Genomic DNA, 25,581 nt, shown 5'->3' with positions numbered 1-25,581 from the left:
GCCCTCACCATCCGCGCAGCACGTGTCACGGGCACAATATCATTCTATCTCCCAAGTGCCCCTTCTTCTTTAATTTGACTGTCCTTGTGATGGAGAGACAGCTCACAGTCAGTCGACCAGTTATCCGCAGTGCCATGAGAGAGACAGAGGGAGAGTAGCGAGCGAGGGGGCGCGAGGGAGAACACACGTGAGACAGGCGAGGAGAGAGAGAGAGCGTGTGTCTGTGTGAGAGAGCCACAAAATCTATCAAGCAGCCGTGGCGTGAGGTTCCTGACTCTTCTGTCAGCCCGCTTCATTGTGTCGGCTCTGCTGAAAGGGTAAGTTAACTCTTTTTTCCGTGGCATTGCAATTTGTAGTGTAAAATGCACATGCAGAGAGAAGCGCCTTTAACTTTGTCGCGAGAGTAAAAACGTGCGAACGAGCTTTGCACATTTCAAGTCATTACAGGTAGGAGATAATAGCAATGTAATTTGGAGCTATAGTAGGCTGTATTTGTTGCAAATGGAGGGTTCTGCGTTTACAATGCATGGCGACATAAAATCAGCTGCTTCTTTGCCGCCGGTGCTTTGTTTTTGCAGTGCGCACGGCATGACTTTCCACATACTTTCCATACTAATTCCGTTTCGCTGCACAAACTGTGAAGAACTAGGTTGTTGCAAGGTCGACATGCTACGAAAGATGCCAAGTTTCTCTTGGTGGATTATTTCTGTGTGGATACTGATACTCAACAGCAATCACTGCCACAGTCACTCACCTTCACCCTGGCTCAGACAGTGTGGCACTATGAGTGATGGGCTTGAGTTGCTTGTGTTGAGAAGGAAAGTGAAGCAGCTGCCATGTAATGCACATAATTTGTGGACACATTCATTTGTATTTGTCAAATCTATCGCTCCCCTCTCCACACAGAAAAGCAGACAGATATAGATGGTCTGTCATTATTTATTTATTTATTTACTGTGTCTCACAGTAAGCGCTCGTTTGACATGCTGAGCACTCAACAATGTCCACCTTTACAGTACACTTCTCTCTCTATTTTTTAGTTTTTACAGTAGCCTACCTCCTAACTGTTGCGCCTCCCCATCCTCCAAAACAGCTGTCTTCTTCTTTTCACCCAGCCTCGCATCACCCAGGGGGCTCCATCATCTGATCAGCAGGCTGCCGTTGACTGCTCCCGGGAGTTTTATGTGTGTGTGCGCGAGTGTGTGTGTGCGGCTCTCGTCTGCCACTCACATTATGCAACAACAGACAGCTGTGAGCACTTCAGACTTCCTCCTTGGCTCCTGTCTGGTGATGATTTGCTGCTTTGCTTTGACTGACTGTTCTCCTGTGCTGTGTCTGTCTGTGTGTCAGGCTGTCGCCAGTGCATGCTTGTGTCGTGGTCGTGGTGTTGGTTGTGTTGTCTGTGGTGGTGGTGGTGGTTGTCCCCCTCCCTCCTCCCCAGGTCTGTGCTGTGACTGCCCTCTGGCTGTGCTGGAAATCCTGCTCCATGTTAATCAAGTGCCCTTTCGGTTATGAAAACACTACAAAGTGGATCATATTTTTTTCTTAGAGGAAATATCTTCAGGTGTATTAATACTGCCTTCAAGTTGAACATTGCCACATACTCTAGCCAAGCCTTTTCTGAATCACCTGACGATAATGAGTTTACATGTCATTATACTGGCACAATACAGTCTATTGGCTAATTAGGGAAGTTGCTTGTGTTTAGTGTTTAAACAATTAATGCGCACATGTTTTTTACCTTCTGAAGATAGACACCTGAAAGAGCTTTCAATTGGTTTTATTTACACCTTGGCATAACCATTTGCTGCTATCAACAACTGGTTAAGAGCACATCAGGGCTGGACTGATAGTTTGACTGTGACATACAAGGCATTTTCCCTGTGGGTCAACAGTCCTCAGGGGCCAATACTGTTGGTTTTTTTTTTTTGGGGGGGGGGGGGTTGTCCCTCCTACAGACTGGCCCTCAATTTATACAGGCCAACCTAGTGGACTGAGCTGCTAATAATATTGGAGAAAAGGCTGTGTGAGGGGCTGGCCTATATATATGTATATATATATATATATGTAAATGCCCTGGCTATGTTTCGGTCCCAGTCCTGCCCTGGAGTTGCCTGGTTACCACCAGACCTAATCACAAGTGAGTTCAGATCGAAACGATTGTGTAGAACGTAAGGCAGTATGGGTGTTCCCAGTCCAGCCCTGGAGTGCATGCAGCAGGCTTCAGGAAGAATGGGGATCCCCTAGTGTCAGTAACACATTGTTTACATACTGTAGGTAAACTGCTACTTGTTGATGGTGGGCTGCATCAATAGCTTATAAAGGTCCAGCACACACTGTTCTAATACCCTCCATAACCTGGTATTCTAAATTTTTCTAATGGCTTTGATATAGCCTGGGCGAAAAGCTGACTGTTGACTCCGTCAATCAGTAACGGACTTCGCGGGTGAGTTCTGCGTCACCACTCTCAACTGTTTGCTGATTGGCTAAACACGGAGAGAGCCGAGCTCGAGGCTTTTGCCAGACGATGTGCGGAGCCAAAATCTTTGGGTGGAGTACATAGGATGGCGTCGCCAGGCTAGCTTTGATATGCTGTAGGAGTACCTCCATGGAGCCTTCAGTTCACATTATCCCATTTTATTATATGATTGTGACGTCATCTGTCGAATGCTCCATTCATTTCAACGGGACTCCCCAACGTTCGGACGTCTGTTATTTTTCGATAACGGACGGGTTGGTCTATAACAGACCGCTGTCAATGGCAACAAGACTTTTCACTGCTAAAGCGACTTTTCAACAAGACTCTAATCAGCTGCTGTGATAGACAGCACCCGTTGTCCTGGCTAGTGGCTACCGCTGTCAATGGCAACAAGACGTTCACTGCTAAAGCCACTGGCTTGTATACAAGTCAGTGGCTAAAGCGAATGTTTCATATCACTCCGCAGGGGGTCCGGTCTTTTGTCACTCTAATCAGCTGCTGTGATAGACAACACCTGTTGTCCTGGCTAGCCTACCTAGCTGTTGCCTAGCGGTGTTCCACAACGGCACTGTTTTGTTTTGCGCAGCAACAATCTTAACATTAAATAGGTCTAAAGAAATGTCCCCACATGTGTGAATCATTTAAGTATATCCATATAATAAGCGGGTTAACTTTCGGCGAGTCGGTCGCTTTGTGGAATAGCAGCACTTCAGAGAGAACAAGACCCCTCCGCTCCGCGTCGGGGTCTAAAGATTCTCTCTGTCGTGCTGCTATTCCACGGTAGCGACCTTCTCGCCGAACGTTAACCCTTACATAATGTCCCAGAACAGAGTACTTTAGATGAGTCAAGTTCCCCTAGCTCGTTGTTTTTTTTTTTTTTTGAAAGCATGAAAATGCACAGTGCATATATTATGACATGTTTAAACCTTAATTGAAATTGTCATTGTAGATAATGCACCAGTGGAACACTGTAATAGTCATTCTGGTAGCAGTAGCCATTCAAGTAGCAGCCAGTTTGTAATACTGTGTCTTAACGGGTTAAGAAAAAAAAGGCTTCATGTAGCAGAAAGAACTAGGCCTCTGACCTGAAAAGTGAGCTTATGCGTTGTCCAGATGTTTATTCATTTACCACCTGATGCAGCACTACATACAGTAGGGCGCAGATTGCATTGCTTTGCTTTGTTCCCATACACAGTAACAACAAATACAGTGTTAATCCTACACTTAGAGCAGAGATTCTTTAAGTATAGAGATATGCCAACATAATAGGTTTCTATGGGCACCTAACGCGACCAGGTTCCGGTCTGCCTAAAGGGGCGTGTCATAATGCTCCTACAATGAATAGAACAGTCCTTAGGTCTGCCTAGGTCTGCCTAAAGGGGGCCATAATAGAACCAGGAAACAATGGGCCAATGGAACCTCTCTCTCTCTAATCTCTCTGCTTAGAGTCCCGATTTAACGTCTTCCAGAGTGTATTTGGTGATCTCAAAATACTCTGTACATTTTGAATTAACATTACATTTCTTTCTGTGTAGTGCACTTTGGAGAAAAAAAGAATTGAACACCTGTAATATTTTAGCAGCTGTGTTCTCCCTCCTCCACAAGACTGGCAGGCGGGGTGCCGTGTAGTTAGTGCAAGGACGCTACTTCTCTTGTCTTTGATTGGGAATACAGTGACAGTGACCACGGGTCACTGTCAGACGTGGCTGAGGGGAATCTGACATTTTGTCACAGGACTGTCCCTTTCGTCTAAGTCATCATCGGTTATGTAACTGTGTGCTAACTAAGGCGTCCACATTGCTCACTCACTGCTCAGAGACTAAACATTGTCATCATCATACCCTTAAACCCATTAAGACACAACGTTGTAAATTTGCTGTTAACGGCAATGGCCGAGTCATAGTGCATTACTAAAGGCCCTGTGTTATGTAGCATTGTAGTACTATGGATAGTTAACTTTTCTATGTCTATTACAGCGTGCCACTGGAGGTACTGCGTGCATTAAGGGGTTAAATGATGACATAGACTGCCTACCATTCACCACCATTTTGATTCACTTCTCATGCCTTTCTTTCCTGCTCTCTTGCCTTGTGAGCCACTCATCCAATCTTCGGTCATTTCTTCCTTCCTCGGCCATTCCCCCTTCTCATCCTCACTGATTTTCTTTTTGCTCCGGCTGCTCATTCTCACTTTCTGTCTCTTTTTCTTTCCATACCTGTTTTCCTGAAAAGTTCTTCTTTTATACTCATTGGCCCTTTTCTCTGCTGTGCTGTGCTGAGGTGTGCTTTGCTGTGCATTGCTGTGCTGTGCTGTGCTGTGCGGTGCTGTACGGTGCGGTGCTGTGCGGTGCTGTGCTGTGCATTGCTCTGCTCTGCTGTGCTGTGCCCTGCTGTGCTGTGCTGTGCTGTGCTGTGCTCTGCTCTGCTCTGCTCTGCTCTGCTCTGCTCTGCTCTGCTCTGCTCTGCTCTGCACTGCCCTGCTCTGCTGTGCTGTGCCCTGCTGTGCTCTGCTCTGCTCTGCTCTGCTCTGCTGTGCTGTGCTTTGCTGTGCCCTGCTGTGCTCTCCACTGCTCCGTTGCTAAATGTGTACCTCCTCACACAGTCAGAGTGCTTAGGGTGCTGATCTGAGTCATTGGCCCTGGGAGACAGACGAGAAATGACAGGCTGAAAACAAGACAAGACAAAAAAAATACTAGTGCACAAACACGTACTATGCATGCCATGTACACATACATTACACACACACACACACACACACACACACACACACACACACACACACACACACACACACACACACACACACACACACACACACACACACACACACACACACACACACACATACATACACGCACGCACGCGCATGCACGCACGCACGCACGCACGCTCTCTCACAGACACACACACACACACACACACACACACACACACACACACACACACACACACACACACACACACACACACACCACACACACACAGTGAAATGTTCTGATCGTTATGGAGCAGGTTTTGCAGCACCAAGGGCACAAACATTATGCCCGGCGGCTGTACCCAAAATTCTCCTCTTTACAAAAATAAATAATGTCTCTCCCACAGAGGAGCATGGTAGAGCACAGCACAGCAGAGCACAGCACAGCATAGCACAGTACAACACAGCAGATCGCAGTACAGCCACAGCCCAGCATAGCACAGCCATCTTTTTCAGCTAACTAACTGTGTCACCTCTGATGACAGGGTGTGAGTAATTAACAATTGATCAAAACCGGTGACGAAATGGACCCAGAGAGTGTGGTGTGTGGCCCTGGTTAGGATACAACACTGTGTGGGATACTACACCCAGGGCAAACTGTTTGTGGTGTAGTGTGGTGTGGCAGTTAGGACAATATACTGCCCTACAAAGGCAAAGTGTAGTAAGCACACAACTTGTCAAAAATTAGTTTAGACTGAAAATTAACTTCATTACACCTCCTTTATCATTTGCCAAAGCCTGATGGTCCACATGTGTCCCTTCTTTAGGGATATTACCATGTAAAAATGCAGCTGTAGCCCCTTAATGCGCGCCGTACCTCCTGAGGCACGCTGTAATAGACATTGAAATGTAACTACCATAGCACTACAATACTATGACACAACACAAGCCCTTTAGTAATGCACCACGACTTGGTCATTACCATACTGGTAACAATGAATTTATAAAGCCGCGTCTTAAGGGGTTAAAGGCATTTCTTCTCAGTTTCAGTGTTGGCATAGTTACTGCACGTTGCCTTTGTAGGGCAGTATGCAGTACAGTGCTGGGCACATGCCTGATTATCATCGACTTTCAAATCTCTTCAAGACTTGGTCTGACCAAGAGCATAACAATTAACATTTCCTAAACGGCATGGCTGTTCCGCCTCCCTTGGTTTGCGAATGGTTCTTTGCTTCCCAACAAAGTGTGAGGAGTTTCCGATTTTTCAGGAGTTCAGAAAGTACATTGCGCTTGACCTGACTAGTAGCAATGCTGAAGGTGTTGTGTCACTCGGAGGGCACGGCCTGGCTAGCTGGGCACACCCCCGGCTGCCTGGCCCAAGCTGGTGTGCTGTTTAGGACATGGCAAAGTGCACACAACACAACCTCGGTGGCCTGAACTGTCTGTGTCTCCATCTGTCTGTGACTCTAGTCCATGCCTACAGCAAGGGGTCAGGGAGCAGCCACTCGAGTGCATTCACTCAGCCAAAAGATGGGACACCCCCCACGCACTGTAAATGCATATTTACGAGGCGGCAGACACATGACATGCAGGTATCTTAATAGTGTACTGTCTGAGGAGGCTATAAATCGTAAGCTAGACACCAACACACCGCTATTATGGCAGCGCTATTACACGGTGGATTAAATCACAGGGGCGAATTATACACTTCTGTGCTCTCTTACGGCTTGGCACATTTAGACAGATTTTATGGCAGGGATATAAAGTCCTCCCATGAAGAATGGGCCGAAATGGGAAAACAGTGCTCTCTCTCTTTGTCTCCCCTTTTCGTCTTCATGCATGTCCTTCGTTCTCTTCTTTCTCTTTCCATTTTTATTTTTCTGTTTTCATCTTCTTCTCTCCCATTATTCTTGTCGTTCTCTTCCTTCCCTCCATCCAATGACTTTCCTCTCAGTCGTTCACAGTGATCTTGTTTATAATTCGCTGTACCAAACTACTAATGGAAAAACTAGCAATATTAATGAATAAAAAACTGCTTAGGCCTCGCAATGTTTTGTCCATTAATATTGCTAGATTTTTCATTATAGATTGTCCGCTAATATTGCTGGAAATCCACAGGAGAGCAAATATCATCTATTAACCATACAAGGGAATACGGTTACTAACCAAATTATGGAATTATGTTAGCTGGTAACCTGTGGATTTACCGCTTTTATGCAACGTCTCTTTTCTCCACGACTCCCCCTTCAGTACCTCAGCGACCCCCATCCCCCCTATGGGTCCCGGCCCCCAGCTTGGGAATCGCTTTGCGACACAATAACAGTAGAAGTCTTCAGTAGAGGGACATGGCATGACCGGTGTAACCGGCATGCTGGGCGGGCGACTCAGCCTGTTCCGTTCTAACCCCCAAGCTATTCCACAGCGCCGTGCGTCACTAGTACAGCGAGAGGCAGGCAGGCAGGCAGGCAGGCAGGCAGGCGCAGGCTGCCATTTTATAGGCTCACACTAAAGGGAAGCCGTCAGCCAGCCGTGTATTATATTGATTTGTAAGAAATGGACAGGGGACCAACCAAAGCCGGAGTAGGGTAGTAGTAGCGTGTGTGTTGCAGTGTCTGTGCTCACCTGAGCACATGTAACGCGAATGCATTTTTTGTGTTTGTGCACTCTTGGTTATATTTTGGTGTTTTGTGTGTTTGCACGTGTATATGTACAGTATGTGTGCTCTAACACGTGTGTCGAGTAGTGACGTATGTGAATGTGTGCATGCATGTGTATGTTAATGCCTGTGTCTCTGTGTGTGTGTGTGTGTGTGTGTCAGTGTGTGTGTGTGTGTGTGTGTGTGTGTGTGTGCGTGTGTGCGTGTGTGTGTGTGTGTGTGCGTGTGTGTGCGTGTGCGTGTGTGACCCGTTGTGGATAACTGGGTGCTGTAAACCAGTGAAGCGGACCTAAATTGTGGTATTTTCATGTATGAGTCATAGCATGCTGAAGGAGGATGTGTTTGAAAGGACAGACTTCCCCCGTGTCCATGTTGGAATGTGCATACTGTATGCTTGCGTGCGTGCGTGCGTGAGTACGTGCATGCGTGTGTGTGTGTGTGTGTGTGTGTGTGTGTGTGTGTGTGTGTGTGTGTGCATGTGTGTGTGTGTGTGTGTGTGTGTGTGTGTGTGTGTGTGTGTGTGTGCGTGCGTGAGTGTGTGTGTGTGCGTACGTGTGATGCGTGCCTGTGTGCGTGCGAGTGCGTGCGTGTGCGTGTGCGCGCGCATGTGTCTGTGTGTGTGTGTGTGTGTGTGTGTGTGTGCATGCCTGCGAACATCTGTGTGTGTGTGTTTGTGCACAAACCAATGTCTACACAACACATGTCTAAAACATTTTGATGCTCTTTGAGTTGTCAGACATTATTGGGTGATGTCTCACCTTCTGCATGGCTTGCCATCTTCATGCACATCAGGCACACTTCGACCTTTTATGTGATTGGCTGACACAGACCCCAGCAGGTGGCACTAAACCACACTCCTCCCCCCCCAAACACAACACAAACCTTTTTGTCAACTCATAGGTGTTGCTGATATGAACATATTCAATATAACAAGGGGTCAATATGACAATATATTTGTTGAATCAGAAATATAGTTGTTTTTTTTAATGTGGTTGTGCCCCAGTCCTGGGGGGAATGCTAAGGAGCTGGTTCCGTAGTAAACAGGTGAAATTAACCTTGTAGAATAGAGGTAAATCATCTAATCATAATAGAAGAGCCTTTTTCTTAACTAAATTATGCTTGTATGTATATCTTTTAGCAGGTTTGCCACTCCTTGTTGGTTAACTAAGCCTGGTTTAACACTTATGTTCTCAGTATACCCCTCTGGTTTCCCACCTCCTGTAACTAACATACTACAAGCAGAGCCCAGTCCTCATCACTGTTTCCCTTCGTTGATGTCACCACTGTATCCCCAAGGCACACACACACAGAAGTGGAAGTGCCTCTGTGTGGCTAAATGGGTACAAAGCTTGTTGCTCTGGCGGTACGGTACCCTTTGAAGAACAATTACTGTGCATACCTACTTTTTTATTCAGACATTAATTCTAAAGTTCAATGTGGTAATCTGTTGGGTACAAAATGATACCTCCTAGTAGAAAGCTTGTTTTCCACATAAAGAGGGTGCACAAAAGATCCTTTAGGGTAACATATTACATTTTAGAAACTTGGCTATATTACTTGTATATAATCGTTCTGCAAAAAGGTTGTGTCGGTGCAACAAGCTTAGAGTACAGGACTCAGTTTGTCAAAACGGCCATTGCTAACCACTTAGCAATTTAGTAGTTTGCCAATGTGAAATTGCATGGCAACCAAGTAAGTCGCTAACTTAGTTAGCGATGATGTTGCCGCGAAGCACGGCCCTGAGTAGTAGGCCCGCTCCCATTTCTCTGTGTACTGTACTGTATGTGATTTGAGGTTCCCTTGAGGTCACGTTGTTGTTTTTCTCACCGCTGTGCCCTGCAGATGAGCTCGTGCAGCAGCCGGGCTCTGACGCTGCTGTCGTCGGTGTTTGGGGCGTGCGGGCTGCTGCTGGTGGGGGTTGCCGTGTCGACGGACTACTGGCTGCTGATGGAGGAGGGCATTGTGCTGCAGCAGAACCAGACCATGGAGGTCAAGATGGCCCTGCACTCCGGACTGTGGAGGACCTGCTTCATCGCCGGTGAGAAGAAATACAGTATAGTACCGTACAGTACAGTACAGCACAGTACATTACAACACAGCACATCAAATTACAGTACAGTACAGTTCAGTACAATACAGTACAGTACAGTACAGTAGAGCAAAACACAGTATAGTACAGCACAGCACAGCAGAGTACAGCACAGCACAGAACAGTACAGCACAGCACAGCACAGCACAGCACAGCACAGCACAGCACAGCACAGCACAGCACAGCACAGCACAGCACAGCACAGCACAGCACAGCACAGCACAGCACAGCACAGCACAGCACAGCACAGCACAGCACAGCACAGCACAGCAGAGCACAGCACATCACAGCAGAGTACAGCACAGCACAGCACAGTACGGTACAGTACAGTACAGCATAGTACAGTAGTGCCGTACAACACAGCACAGGACAGCACAGCAGAGTACATCACAGCGCAGTACGGCACAGCACGGTACAGCACAGTACAACACAGCAGAGTACAGCACAGCAAAGCACAGTACAGCACAGCACAGCACAGCACAGCACAGCAGGCCTAGAGTACAGTACAGTACAGCACAGCACAGCACAGCACAGTACAGTATAGCACAGCACAGCACAGCACAATATAGTATAGAGTACAGCACAGAACAGTACACTACAGCACAGTAAAGCTTGCAACAGCCATGAGGAACCTGACAAACAGCCCTTTACTGTACGTATGTAAAAGTGAATAGATGGCACTACACTGCGGCCTCTGGAGGACCTGCTTCATCGGCGGTGAGGAGTACAGTACAATACAGTGAAGGGTGCAGCAAGCCAGAGGACACATTGTACACTAGCCTACACACAAAGATCACATAGACCACTGTTTTCCCCAGCACTTCATCGACAATGAAGTTTGACACACAGAAGAGCAGGTTGTAATGTATAGATATTCTTGTTCACTTGTTGACTCTTTTCGTGATGAAGATCCAGCGTGATCGAATTTTTGCTTTTTAAATAATACAGTTTATTTTTTGGAGCTTATTGGCAGTGTGAGCAGACCTACCTCCTTCAACTGTCTGACACTTTTGTCTGGCACCTGCAAAACGTGTTTTTGGATGTGCGCACCCCACCCAAAACTGCTCTTGCCATTATCCTCTTTTGTTTCCTGCCCTTCCCCAGGCTCCGAGAAAGGACGATGCGTTGCAGCGGAGTACTTCAACGAGCCAGAAACGGAAATCACAACAGAGAACACTGCAAACATTTTGAGTAAGACTTCACTTCACGCTGCCATGCACTTGTTAAGGGTTACATCTTAAGTGTGACTGTACATGCTTTTAAACCATGCGTCATTAATTCGCTAATGGTTTGGCTGGAGGATGAAATATTAGTCTCACTCGCTGTATTTATTATTATGATATTTTTTTGTAATGTAGCTGCTGCTATATTCATGGGGAAGGGAACGCCCCCGCGTGTAGTTGCTGAGCGCAGCCAGATGATGTAAATGAGGTTACATTGAGTGGAGTCCAATATGCGGACTTCCCTCCTCCCTTGCTCACTTGCCTGCTTGTGATCTCATGATGATGTCACTGACAACGGAAAATGAATTCAATATCTTGCAAAAGCGCAATTGTTAAGTCTTTTTCTCGTGTGCAATTGTTATGGTGAATGAAAAACATTCCCTCAAAAGTTGTTGTGGCTAGGCTGACAGCTGGAAAACTTTATCATTTTCTCCACGGAGGAGGGGCCAGGAGGCGGGGCGAGGAGACAAGCACAAGTGGAGGAGGCAAGGACGCATATTGGGATGCACCCAATGTGTCTTGTTGTGCAGTAATGTTTGTGGAACTCTCAAGTTTATGTTAATGTTAAGAGACGTTAAGGTGCAGCTCACTTTGGTTTGAACACTCGGAAATAAGATATACTGTAATTTTTACATTGCTTTTCTGATGTACTGCTCGGCTTTACGTCATGTACTGTTTACTTGTATCCCTTGTGCTGCTGTATAGTGTAATGGAGTATAGTAGTGTTGTTTAGGGAGTGATAATACATTACTGTTATGGTGGCATTTAGTGTTATGGGTCCCTTTACAGTGTAACTAAATATAAGAATATGTGTGAGATGAGTTTCTCAGCACCATTTGTTTCATGTCCTGCTTTATGATCTTAAACGCATTCTGTCTGACGTGATCTGGATTCCAGCCTTGTTTTGCAGCACAGTAGACTGTGGTGGTGTGATTATCATCGACTTTCAAATCTCTTGGAGAATTGGTCTGACCAAGCGTATAACAATTAACATATCCCAAACAGCATGGTTGACCCGCCTCCCTTGATTTTCTACTGGTTGTTTGCTTCCCGACAAAGTGGGAGTCAACTCCTGACAAAGTGGCAGGAGTTCCTGATTTTTCCAGAGCTCAGAAACGATATTTGTATTGCTCCTGGCCTGACTAGAAGCAATGCTGAAGGTGTTGCGTCACTAGGAGGGCGTGGCCTGGCTAGTGGTGGTGTACTCCTCAGTTTGTCAGGCTGTAATCTAGATAGGATATTACTGTATGTAGGCACCAGCACGTGATAGGTGGATGGATGGCTGCTCAGCTCTATCACAGGTAGAAGTGAATTCTGGCTATTGAGGTTATCAGGTTCATCGTGATGTTTTCCACAGTAACAAATGCACTGGATTTGTCCTGGTTATCATACTGTACACAGCTGGAGTTTTCTATTGTTTTCTAGCCTATGCAAGCGTCATTACCTCCGCCAAAGAGGTTGTGTTTTCGGTCACGTTGGTTTGTTTGTCTGTCAGGAGGATAACTCAAAAATTATGAATGGATTTTGATGAAATTTTGTTGGAAATGACAAAAGGAGCAAGTGATAACATTGTTCTAGGTGATCCGGAGGAATTTGTTTTCCATGATATATTATAGGCATAGGATTTCACAGCGTGTAGATGTTATGGCATCAATCATCATCGTCATCAGCCCATGACTTTGGTGGAGGTTTGCACTCTTTGAGTGCTTCTAATTGGTCATGTTTTGGATGGAGGTGTGCTTCTTTTGATGGCTCTTCAGTTCACAGACATTGATCTTCATACTGTATTGTATTATATTGCAAAGGTGCTGATCCAGGTAAAAAAAAATATGGGATCATCACGCTTAAGCATATTCTGTATGAGAAAAGGAGGTCCTGTTTTGTATTTTGGTGTTTCTCTTTGAAGTTATGAATGGACACAGTAGACGTAGTACAAAAGGATATCTTGTGCAGTGAGGTAGCCTCTAATGTGCATTGTTTGACCTAGAAGGTTCTGGAAGGCTTTTCTATTTGTGGAACAGGACTAATTATAACACAACTTCACACACACTGTGGACACAGGTCTCATTGTCCTGTACAATGTTTTTTTTAACTGTAAACCTCTTAAAGTGCTTCAGACTGTTTTAGAACTCCTTGAAAAGTCTTGGGTTTTAAATTAATGTGCGATTATCTTGTCACCAGAACTCTCCCCTTAATTGTTACCTATGTAAACTGTAGTCTGTTAAAGAGATTCATGGGAAATGAACAATGATAATGACAATATGAATAATAAGACCAATATAATGACACATCCTGAGCCATAGAGAAACACTGGTAAGATACTGCGTTCTGCTCAGTGTAGACTTACACCATCTAATGTGACACTGTTCCCTGTTACTACCATAGTAGAACCTATACACACACACACGCATGCGTTACAGGTATGTGATCCTTAACTCTGTCATGTGCTTTCACACATACACGTACACACACGTACACATGCACACACGCACACACGCACACACGCACACACACACACACCAAATCTACCTTCGGGTATAAATAAAGTCACCTTACCTTACACACACACACACACACACACACACACACACACACACACACACACACACACACACACACACACACACACACACACACACACACACACACACACACACACACACACACACACACACACACACACACGTCTTTAATTCTGTCACGCGTTTCTGCCTTCTGACAGAGATGGTGCGGACAGCTACTCCGTTCCCCATGGTGTCCCTGCTCTTCGTCTTCACCGCCTTTGTCATCAGCAACATCGGCCACATCCGCCCACAGCGCACCATCCTCGCCTTCGTCTCCGGAATCTTCTTCATCCTCTCAGGTATTACGCAACCCACTCTCTCCCCCCTGTCAAGAAAGGCTTCACTTCGCCTGTCAGTCTTTGCTCTGGCAACATCCAGAAGTCTGAGTTATGGAAATGAACAAAACAAATGAAAGATAATGTGTTATAAGCATTTTATTTTTTATGTACTGTAGTAGTTGTGTTTATTTATGTATGAAGGACACAGTATAGTCATTATTCCGTGTCATACTACAATTCCATGCTTTTTATCTCACACTGTTTCTCCATAAATCTTCGCCTGTCAGTCATCGCTCTCGCAACATCCAGAAGTCTGAGTTATGGAAATGAACACAACCAATGAAGCATAATGTGCTACAAGCATCCTATTTTTTTAATGTACTGTATTTACACCACTGTAGTAGCTGTGTTTATTTATGTATGAAGGATACAGTATAGTAATTATTCCGTGTCATACTACAATTCCATGCTTTTATGTCATGCTGTTTCTCCATAAATCTTTTTTATTCTCATACAGTATCATTAGGAGCCCTAATTACGAACATCTATCACCAAAAGTAGTTATGTGGACTTAATTAGGCCTTTGAACTGAACTTACAGGGCTCTTGAACCTCTCCAATTATGCAAGCTGCTCCATTTATACAGCAAGTGAGCAGTTTTAAGACCATGTGAGGAGGAATACAGTATTCCCCCGTGGTCTGTTACGAAAGAAAGGCAAACGCGTAGCTCTGCAGTCTTGTGCACTCGCTCTCCTGTGACCTATTCATCTGACAGCAGTCATCCTGTAATGAACTGTTCACACCACCAGGTGGCAATAGCCTGTCTTAAATGATGTCGTTTACTGTAAAATAAAATATGGAGCTTGAAGTTTGATTGCTTTTAGTAGAAATGCTGGATGGAGTGTTCTCTTAAAGTATATTGTTGTGGTCTGCCATGTGACATGGGCATAGACAGAGCCTTTGAAATGCTCATCCATTGTGGGGAATGGTGAGATGTGGAGCCTGTTGTGATCAAACACATACAGTAATAGGGTGTGTCGTTAAAAAAAAGACTAACTGATAAATCCCACAAGGGTCAACCTCCCCATCCCAGTTATGTTTTGCAACCAGAGGTTGTAAATCATAATTGTTAACCTGAGGTTTATTGACCCAAGCATAAAAACCCTTCCCTCTGATTTAGTTCCTGCATTTATTTAATGTGTTTATAATTAGTTGTACAAAGGCCATGTAGGTCGTGTAAGGAGCAACGTCAGCAGTTTCTAAATGCAGGTTGAAAAGAAAAAAACCCAGTAGCACAGGACTTTAACTTCTTGAAGCTGAAACCGCAGGCTACTTACAGCTCTGGCCCATTTGCAGAAAGGATTTTACAGCTAAAAGTAGCTTCAACAGGCAAAGACTTCAAGGGTAACTCATCTTAGAAGTAGCTCAGATGACTCTGAACTAATTCATAAAACATCACAAGGTGGTGTGGTTTATATACTGTACATTGCATCCATAATTTGAAATGCACTCGTCAAATCATGTATTCAAGTTACAGTATCTATCATCACAGTATAAATATGCAATTTGAAAGGCAGAAGGCAGCAACACAACACGACCAGTGACATAGTCAAAGATTACATGTCAATTCTAAACATTTTCAGTCAGTCTGTTTCTTGTCTGAAGCTACAGAATGTCAGCATGTGTTCATAAATGTATGAAAAACACACCCTGGTCAATATTGCATATCAGCTGGATGGGCAGAGTCCGTAACCAGAGCCTGGTGTAGTCAGTGAAACGCTTCTATGTACTCTAGTGAGGTTACCCAAGAAAAAAACTCCCTTCAACTCTTCCTTGACATCCTAGCCTTCATCGATCTGATTTTTAATCAAGTATCTGTCAAGTAGCTTTTCTCATCCCTCTAGCGTTCTGCTTGTTGTCCTAATTTTAAAATAAAATAAACCAACACTGCTTGTTGTTGTAGGGTGTTTTCTCCAAACTCTCCCAATCTCTCCCTTACCTTACTGCTGTCTTCCTGCAAACACAGCAGCACACCAACCGACGTGAAAGTGTCATTTATTCATGGCCCTCTGCCGCAGCGTGGGCTGCTGTTTGACAGATGCATGGTTTATGCATTGGCCTCTACAGTACAGTACACTGGGACCTTATTAAGTACACGGCCTTCAATGGATACCATGCCCACAGCACAGTTGGGCCTAGCACTTCGCAATTCTCTGTGGTTGCGCTGTCTTTCTCCATCTCTCTTTCTTACTCTCTCTCTCTCTTTCTCTCTCTCTCTCTCTCTCTCTCTCTCTCTCTCTCTCTCTCTCTCTCTCTCACACACACACTTTCACTTAGCTGGGTCTGACTGCCTTACTTTCGTGCGGCTTCTGTCTGTCATGGTTTTTGTCTCTCAAAAGCACACACACACATCAGTGCATGCAGGTTACGTTATTATCTATGTTTCAGTGTCCTCCTGTCATTGTCTTATCATCACTCTCTCCCTCTCTCTCTCTATGTCCCTCCTTCAGGCCAGACTGAGGCCTGAAGGAGGGACATAGAGAGAGAGAGAGAGGGAGAGAGGCGATGGGCTTGATGCTTTTTATCTTCAGTATAAATGTTATTCTCTCTCTCTCTCTCTCTCTCTCTCTCTCTCTCTCTCTCTCTCTCTCTCTCTCTCTCTCTCTCTCTCTCTCTCTCTCTCTCCCAGGTCTGAGTCTGGTGGTGGGCCTGGTGCTGTACATCTCCAGTATTAATGACGAGGTGATGAACAGGCCGAGGGAGCCCGAGCTCTTCTTCAACTACCGCTACGGCTGGTCCTTCGCATTCGCCGCCAGCAGCTTCCTCCTCAAAGAGGTCAGAGGACAAGGGGTCAGGGTTCAGGGGTCATTTAACTTACTCTCCATGGGAGACATGTCCCACATGTGCACACGGGCAATAGGCTACCACATCTTCACATACAGTAATTACAGTAGGACTCACTGATATTTGGTATCATGTTTCCTTTTCTGCACCATATTTCGTTGAAAAACTGCACTCTCAGGTGTGATTCCTGTACCTTACAGTACCTCAGTGGGTTAGCATGACAGATAGACGCCTCGGCCTACAGGAATCACACCCGACAGTGCGGCTTTTCTACAAAATATAAACGTTGCTGTTCGCTCGCTTTAGGAGACTTTGTAAAAAATAATTGGTAGTTGAGCGCATTTTCTGAAAAAAAAAAGACTATTCTGCACAATGCCAGCTCCGTGCAAGGTCCCCACACATTACCTCGAAGGGGAAGATTCTGCATATCCTAGGAAAAGGTGCAGGGCAAAAGCTGACTGTACAGAGTGAGGATTCTGGAGAATCTGATGAAGACAATAGTCAAAACACCATCCTATCCTGCCATTGAATAAAAAAACTAAGAGAAAAGCATTTTAAATGTGCAAACTCCTCACTCTAAAATTACCCCACACCTTGGATGTCCCATGGAAGTCACATGGTGTGTCTGTGGCAGGGAGAAAACGTGTGTTCCAATATGCGACCTTGTGTCCTCCACTTGTGCTTGTGGCATCGTACCAGGAAGTAATACGTTGCGATGACATCACTGACAACAACATTACATTTCAATATCTTGCAAAAGCTCAATTGTAAAGTCATTTTCTCATTTGCAAACTGGTTGGTGAATGAAGAATAGTCCCCTAAATATTGTGGCTAGGCTGACAGCGGGGAAACGTAATTGTTTTCTCCACAGAGGCGGGGCATCAGCAAAACCTGAGGCCACAAGCACAAGTGGAGGACGCAAGGTCACATTGGAATGCACCCATGGAGTGGCCCCTACCATATTTGGTTGTGTTATGAAGAGAAGTTGCTTTGCTGGGATTCTAGGGGTAGCTCTGACTTTGACTTTGGCTCTGACTTCAACTTTTTGGTGGAGCAGTCAGAGCTACAGATTGGATTTACTCCAGGAGGCCACGGGTTCGAATCCCAGCAGGGCATTTCTGCTCCCCTTTGCTAGTTTGTTTAAAATAAAAGTAGGGTCCTTGTAAATGTAGGTAGCCATGTATTAGTTGTTTGTTCAGTGTATTTTACTGTACCAAAAACTTTTTACCATTATATGCCCCTGGAGACACTTCATGTCCTACAAAATAACCTGCTTGCTATGAATATTTTTTGCATAATCATTTTTTTCTTAAAGAAGGAATGTAGTGGTAGCTGGCTTATATACAGAATGTAAGGTACTATTCCACTTAGTATAATAGTTTGTATCTGGCCTTTACCTGTCCGATAGTGGTAGCAGAAACTCCATTTATAGGTTTATTTTGCATGCACACTAGAAATGATCCAATTACCCCCGTTTTGTAATCACAGGTGTAGTGGATGTTGATTCGGCAACACCTCTTAGCACTTGAATGTATTAACTAAGTTAAATATTCCTCTTTGTCCAAATCTTGTAATATAAATTGTAATATGATATAAATTGACTACAAGTGAGCAAAGAAAACAGACTTTTGAATGGTATTTCAGCATGAATGCATGTGTACATCTGGATTATGTATAATGTATTATAGGGGAATATGCAGTGTGGGCGAGGGCGACCTTGTTATTTTTGTTAAGTTGCAAGGAGAACATTGTAACAGATTGTTCCAGAAGACAGACTGCTGTCTGCATGGCTTGCAAGATATGAGAGAGCATAATAATCAACAGTATGTACTCGTGTCCACCGTATGGTCACAACATTAAAGGAACTGTCCGCCCTTTTGAATTTTCACATATTTGCAGTATTTCCAAGTATTACACATGAATGTGCTTATCATTTTATTACCTCTGGAGGTTATGCTTTTGTCTGCGTGGGTTTGTCTTTCTGTCTGTCTGTCTGTCTGTCTGTCTGTCTGTCTGTCTGTCTGTCTGTCTGTCTGTCTGTCTGTTTGTCAGCAGGATAACTCAAAAAGTCACGAACGGATTTCGACAAAAGTAACAAGTGATTAAATTTTGGTGGTCGTATCCAGGATTTAAAAAAAAAAGATTCTTCACCATTGCAGGATAGGGCAAATTTTGACATTCCAGTTTTTAACTCCGCAAAAACAAGGCAGAAAGACTTAAAAAATAGAAAATAGAAAATAGGGTGTAACATAGTCAAATATTCTTGGCGGAGGTGCATTTGCTCTGAGTGCATTTCTAGTTCAGTACTTAGATTGACATTATTAGCATAGCTTAGCACAATCACTGGAAGTAAATGGCACCATTAGCATCAAGCCACAAGTTATCACTGGATGTAATTAAATAGCCGTTTTGCCTTTAGATTAATTTTATATTTATTTTAAAGTGTTTCATAAGTACATAAGGAGGTTTTATTTAGTAGCTAGGCATTGCAAACACCTACAGAAAACTCCTATGTATTCTATTCTACCAGGGCTTAACTACAGATAAGCCGTTTCCTAAAATAAGATGGACTGTTCCTTTAAGAATGCCTCTACAATTCAAGCACACCACACAAATCCCTTGGCATTGGGCATGGAGTGGGCAGTATAAATTTGTAATTGGTGTTTGTGATAAAATTGAGGTCAGATCACAATGCTTAATCAAACACATTTTTTTTTATCTAACAAAAGTCAGGAAGTAGTTGTGTGGCAATAGGCTAAGTGACAGTAATAAATTAAAGCTGTATGTTATATTTTATACATAGTGCATGATATGTTGGTAATCTATGCCTTCAGAGACATGTATAATAAGCGTGTGTCAAACTCACAAATCTAGACAATATGAGAAAATATTTTGTGCAATATTTCTATCATATCACCTGGCCCCTGCAGTCATAACAGAATGTAAATGTCTATTTCAGTTTATTTACTTTTTCAAGTATGCTTCGACTAGTCTCTACTGCCCTTCCATTCTTACAGAAGGCCCTGGGGTAAGCTTTTAAATGAAATGCAGTTATACTGCAGGCTTCTGCTGATAGAGTCTACCGACTCCCCTGTGTTAATCCCATAATATCCACACCCCTCCCTTTATCTCGTTTCCAATGAATTTACCCCCCACTCTCACTCTTTCTCACCTCTCTCGCTCCCTCCCTGAAATTGGCCACACGGTTGCAGCACAGCGCAGCACGGCCAAGTGAAGAGATAATTAACATGCAGCCTACAGTACAGTATAGCTGCTCAAGCCAGCAGCCACAGAGAAGACCCTAACCCTCTCTCCTCTTCCCTCCTTCCACTACCCTCTCTCCTCTTCCCTCTTCCTTACTCTCTCTCTCCTCTCTCCTCTTCCCTCTCTCCACTACCCTCTCTCCACTACCCTCTCTCCTCTTCCCTCTCTCCTCTTCCCTCTCTCCACTACCCTCTCTCCTCTTCCCTCTCTCCTCTTCCCTCTTCCTTACTCTCTCTCTCCTCTCTCCTCTTCCCTCTCTCCCCTCACCCTCTCTCCTCTTCCCTCTTCCTTACTCTCTCTCTCTCCTCTCTCCTCTTCCCTCTCTCCCCTCACCCGCTCTCCTCTTCCCTCTCTCCACTACCCTCTACTCTCTCTCTCCCCTCTCCCCTCTCCTCTTCCCTCTAGTCTCTCTCCCCTCTCGCCTTTCTCCTTTTCCCTCTACTCTCTCTCCCCTCACCCTCTCTCCTTTTCCCTCTACTCTCTCTCCCCTCTCTCCTCTACTCCCTCTCTCCTCTCCCCTCTACTCTCTCCCCTCTCTCCTCTACTCTCTCCCCTCTCTCCTCTCTCCTCTCCCCTCTCTCCTCTACCCTCTCCTCTCTCTCATCTCTCTTCCCTCCTCTACTCTCTCTCCCCTCTCGCTTCTTTCCTCTTCTCCCTTCCCTCCTCTTCTCCCTCTCTCATCTCGCCTGTCCCCTCTCCTCTCTCCTACCCTCTCTCCTCCCTCCTCTCCTCTTTCCTCTTCCCCCTCTCTCCTCTCCCCTCTCCCTCTCCCCTCTCCTCTTCCCTCTACTCCCTCTCTCCTCTCCCCTCTCTCCACTACCCTCTCTCCTCTCTCCTCTCCCCTCCTCTCCTCTTCCCTCTGCTCTCTACTCTTTCCCATCCCCTCCCTCCACTCTCCCCTCTCTCCTCTTCCCTCTACTCTCTCTCTCCTCTTCCCTATCTCGTCTCCCATTTCCCCTCTCTCCTCTCACCTCATCCCTATCTCTTCTCCCCTCTCCCCTCTTTCCTCTCCCCTTCACCCGTCTCCACCAGGCTTGTACGAAATTCCGAATTGAATGAATTTCAATTTAAAGTCAAATGATGCCATAATACGAAAACTAGGTGGCGTCATTACCTTCAATTTCTTTGAATTTAATCTACACCACCCATTGAAAGTACATAGAACACCACCACCTAGTGTTCGTATTATGGCATTACTTTGAATTGAATTTTGAATTGAATTTCGTACAAGCCTGATATCCATTCTCCCCTCTCCCCTTCTCTCCTCTCCCCTCTCACCTTCTACCATCTCTCCTCCCCTCTCTCCTTTCCCTTCTTCCCTCTCCACTCTCCCCCTTTCCCTCTCCTTTCTCCCCTCTCCTCTCTCCTTTCTCCTCTCCCCTCTCACCTTCTACCATCTCCTCTCTCTCCCCTCTCCCCTCTCCCCTTTTCCAGCTAGTCAGCCATTTTATGCCCGCCTGCGTACGCGCTCCTTGTGCTCTGACGAAGTGCCGATGTGGCAGAATGGGAGTTTGAGCCCAAAACACGGCAACTTCCCCTGAGTCTGCAGGCCAGGGCCATCAGCCCCTATCAGGCAGCTGTGGGCGGAGAAGTGGCGAGCGCTAAACACACAAACATACACACACACACACACACACACACGGACACAAGCGCACACACACACACACACACACATACACACACACATACACACACACACGCACACAAGCGCACACACACATGCGCACGTATACACACACACACACACGCATACGTATGCATGTGCGGACGCACACAAACACATGCACATATAAATACACATAAACACACACACAGTGACTTTCTCACATCGTTTTCTTGATGTTTATGCTATATGTCGCTATACTCTCCCTCTCTTTCTCTCTGTCTCTCCTTTCTCTCTCTCTCTTCCTCTCTCTTCTCTATTTCTCTCTCTCCCTCTCTCTCTCTCTCTCTCTCTCTTCCTCTCCCCCCTTCTCTCTCTCTCTTCCTCTCCCCCCTTCTCTCTCTCTCTCGCTCTCTCTCTCTCCTTCTCTCTCTCTTCTTTTCTCTCTCTCTAACCTCCACCTTTCCCTCACACTGCTCCTTTGTGATGCGTGTGAAGTCTGTGGGTGAGAGTGGACAGGGCTATGGCTGCCCTGCAAGGCTTCTTCCCAGAGTGCCATGCTGACGTCGCGTCATGTGGCTGCAGACCAGATCTTTTGGGAGGGGATTCTTAGTGACGGCTCTCAGAGGGTCAAACTGAAGACCTTATGGGACAGACTTATTGGTTACAAGGCAGAGCTCTCTCTCTGTCACAACCAGATCAAGTATAATCTACGTCACACTCTACGTCCTTCTCTCTCTTTTCTCTTTCTGCCTTTCTTTTTTCTTCTCACTATCTCCTCCCCCCCCCTCTCTTTCTCTCCATCTTGTGTTCCCTTCCCTGTCTTTTTCTTTTTCTTTGCTTATTCTTTTTCTTCTCTCTCTCTCTCTCTCTCTCTCTCTCTCTCTCTCTCTCTCTCTCTCTCTCTCTCTCTCTCTCTCTCTCTCTCTCTCTCTCTCTGACACACACACACACACACAAATACACACACACACATACTCAAACGCTCACAGAAGCATTCCCACTAAGTCGTAGACACATTGTCTTTGTCAGCAGCGCAGCCACTAATGCCTTACAATGTCCAAAGCCATTTGGCAACGGCGTCGCCCCGCTCGCCTCATCTGACCTCGTCCACAACCTCATTTCTTCCCTCATCTCTTCCACTTTTTAGCTCACACATCAATGCCTCTTTCACTCTCGTCCTCTTTTGTCTGTCTGCCCTCCGGTCCCGGCCCTCGTAGGGACATCTATTTCCCAGAGAGTGTCCTTCGTGTACCTTTCTGTCTCCCTCCATACAGAATACAGAATCCTTTGCTTTTGGTGTTTCGTTAACCACTTGCCTTTCTCTCTCTCTCTCTCTCTCTCTCTCTCTCTCTCTCTCTCTCTCTCTCTCTCTCTCTCTCTCCTCTCTTTTTTTCATCAGGGGGCTGGCGTGATGTCTGTTTACCTATTCATGAAGCGCTACGCTGAAGAGGAGATGTACAGGCCCCACCCTGCGCTCTACCGCCCCCGCCTGTCCGACTGCAGCGACTACAGCGGCCAGTACCTGCACCCGGAGGCCTGGCCGCCGTCGCAGCAGCAGCAGCGCATGCACCGCAGCACCTCCGAGATGTCCAGCGACGTCTCCATCCAGCTCAACCAGACCCCTCCGCCCGGCCACCCGCCCAAGGGCAACCCTCACTCGTCGGGTCTGAGCGCGGCCGCCGGCCCCGTCATGGGCTCCAGCTACCAGCTGAACTCTCCGGGCAGCCCGTCCCACTTCGGCCACTCCCACCCGCTGCACCCCGGGGGCTCCCAGACCCTGCCCCTCAACATGCCCCCGGCCGCCGGGGGGCCGCCCCACTACAACACACACATGCGCTTTGGGGCCTCCCCCTGCTAGGGCCTGGCCCCACTACCACACACACATGCGCATGGGGGCCTCCCCCGCTAGGACCTGCCTGCTCTCATACGGTCTGGTCTAGTCTGGGGGAGCTCCTTCCATTGTCACTGACACAAGAATGAACAGAGAGAGAGAGAGAGAGAGAGAGAGAGAGAGAGAGAGAGAGAGAGAGAGAGAGAGAGAGAGAGAGTCAAGGACATGGATTTGAGAAGTGAAGGAGAGGGAGGAAGGGGGTGGAGAGAGAGAGAGAGAGAGAGATAGAGATGAGAATAAGGTGGCTAAATGTGTAGATCAGAATAAACCACTCTGGGCAAGAATAGCTGTACGTACGTGTGACAATCAAGAAATGTATTGTAGGGAAGCACTTTGAGCAACATTACATTTTGGAAATGGAATGGATTTAGCGAGTAAAGGTAGATGGAAATGGAACCCAGATGAAGAGGCCTGTATGCGAGAGGGCTTTTGTAGAAAGTTGCTTTGCTTTGATATCAGCTTGGAAGAAACTTTTGTTGCACAAAACCGATGGACTAAACTGAATACCATCACAAATCACACGCACACACACTGGTATAATTTTTAGAGTAATTATGTAGTGTACATAACTGTACTGTTTCTAAAAGCATTTGAATATGCTTTGGTTTATTTACATCCTTGTGCTTTCATGTGAATAAGATAATGGTTTATACGGTATTGTTACATATGTAAGGCCAGGAATATGACTCACAAGTCTTATTTCAAAGTCACAATCATTGCTGTCGTGATTAGTACTGAAAACGAGTCATTTTTAAACTTAATGATGTATGTCATACACATGTGCATTGATAAACACAGGAGTGAAACAGCATATTTCCTGAACGACTACACTTGTACAAACTGAAACGAAAAATAAATCAAACCATTTGTATATGTCTATTTACAGTATGTATAATGTGGATGAATCACAGACTGTATGTATGTAATGAAACAATGATAACACAGACGCCACATATCTACAGCTTTTTAAATATCCACACTGTTGCCATGCAGTAGATGAAACCTCACCACACTTACCAGTACAGTATGTAGACACAACAATAAGCACTAGCACCACTAACATCTAGTGAGTCCTTCTTACTGTGTACATTATATACATGTTTTATATCTGCTTTTTCATACAAAAAATAAAGCATGCACCTTCACATGCTTTACAAAGTGAACACTGATTATTTCATGCAACTTATTGAACTGGACCAGTGGTAAACCCAAAACATCTGTTCAGCAGACTGTGCCAGTGACTAATTAGCCAAGTCATAATTTGGTGAACTCCGTATTAAGTTTGTTCTTATCCAATTTGTTGCCAATTTATGGACTAAAACTTTTTTCAAACTCAAGGGTTGGAACATTTAGGTCGCTTGACATTGAAACGGGGTCCCCTGAAATGTCTAGTTATGAAAAAAGAATAACAATAAATATGAATAATGAATATAATATATTATCAGCTAATTAATATTGTGATTGAAATACTGCATACAATCTTGAGACTATCATAAATATCTAAAGTCTAATAGCTTGCAAGTTAGCTCAGTCATGGTTTTTGGTCGCAGAAAAAATGTTAATGGGGTCCCTAGAAATTCGGGAGGCCTTGTAGTCTGTGAATGTTCATATTCAAAGAAGAGTAGACAGCACCCCCCAGTGACAGTCACATACAGTATCTACAATAAATTCCTGTCTCTTTGGCGCCATCTACTGGACATGGGCTGCTATTGGGCTCCAGGCTCTGTCCATGGTGCTGAAGCTGTTTTTCCCTCTGCCAGCACTGCAACACCTCTGAATGAGTTGGGATTTGCACCATTGTGACTGTGTTGCACCATTGTGTGTGTGTGTGTGTGCATGTGCGTGTGCATGTGTGCTTGTGTGCGTGCGTGCTTGTGTGCGTGCGTGTGTGTGCGAGTGTGCACATGTGCTCACTGTTGGCTGAGGTGTTATTGCTGTTGGCTCAAGTGCCAACACCTGATGCCTTTTCTGGCAGCTTGTGCAGTCTGTTACAT

General features: G+C 45.4%; 1 protein-coding gene across 1 annotated transcript; it reads left to right on the top strand.

Moving 5' to 3' along the window:
• The first annotated feature begins 277 nt into the window (after positions 1–277).
• cacng7b (calcium channel, voltage-dependent, gamma subunit 7b) lies at positions 278–24,659 on the top strand. The gene is made up of 6 exons (XM_063198029.1): positions 278–317; positions 9,672–9,867; positions 11,023–11,109; positions 13,864–14,004; positions 16,672–16,817; positions 23,096–24,659. The coding sequence occupies exons 2-6, from the start codon at positions 9,672–9,674 to the stop codon at positions 23,552–23,554; spliced, it is 1,029 nt and encodes a 342-aa protein (XP_063054099.1). The 5' UTR covers positions 278–317; the 3' UTR covers positions 23,555–24,659.
• Positions 24,660–25,581: the final 922 nt, after the last annotated feature.

Source organism: Engraulis encrasicolus, chromosome 5 (assembly GCF_034702125.1).
Source record: "Engraulis encrasicolus isolate BLACKSEA-1 chromosome 5, IST_EnEncr_1.0, whole genome shotgun sequence".
NCBI classification, from domain to species: Eukaryota; Metazoa; Chordata; class Actinopteri; order Clupeiformes; family Engraulidae; genus Engraulis; species Engraulis encrasicolus.
The sequence above is the reverse complement of the archived record's forward strand: the minus strand, read 5'-3'. Positions and strand labels throughout refer to the sequence as shown.

Bases quoted from the DNA above. Each gene is read 5' to 3' on its own strand.
- cacng7b (XM_063198029.1), top strand. From the start codon at position 9,672: ATGAGCTCGTGCAGCAGCCGGGCTCTGACGCTGCTGTCGTCGGTGTTT. The intron at 9,868-11,022 runs GTGAGAAGAAAT...GCCCTTCCCCAG, and splicing joins GAGGACCTGCTTCATCGCCG to GCTCCGAGAAAGGACGATGC. The intron at 16,818-23,095 runs GTCAGAGGACAA...TTTTTTCATCAG, and splicing joins GCAGCTTCCTCCTCAAAGAG to GGGGCTGGCGTGATGTCTGT.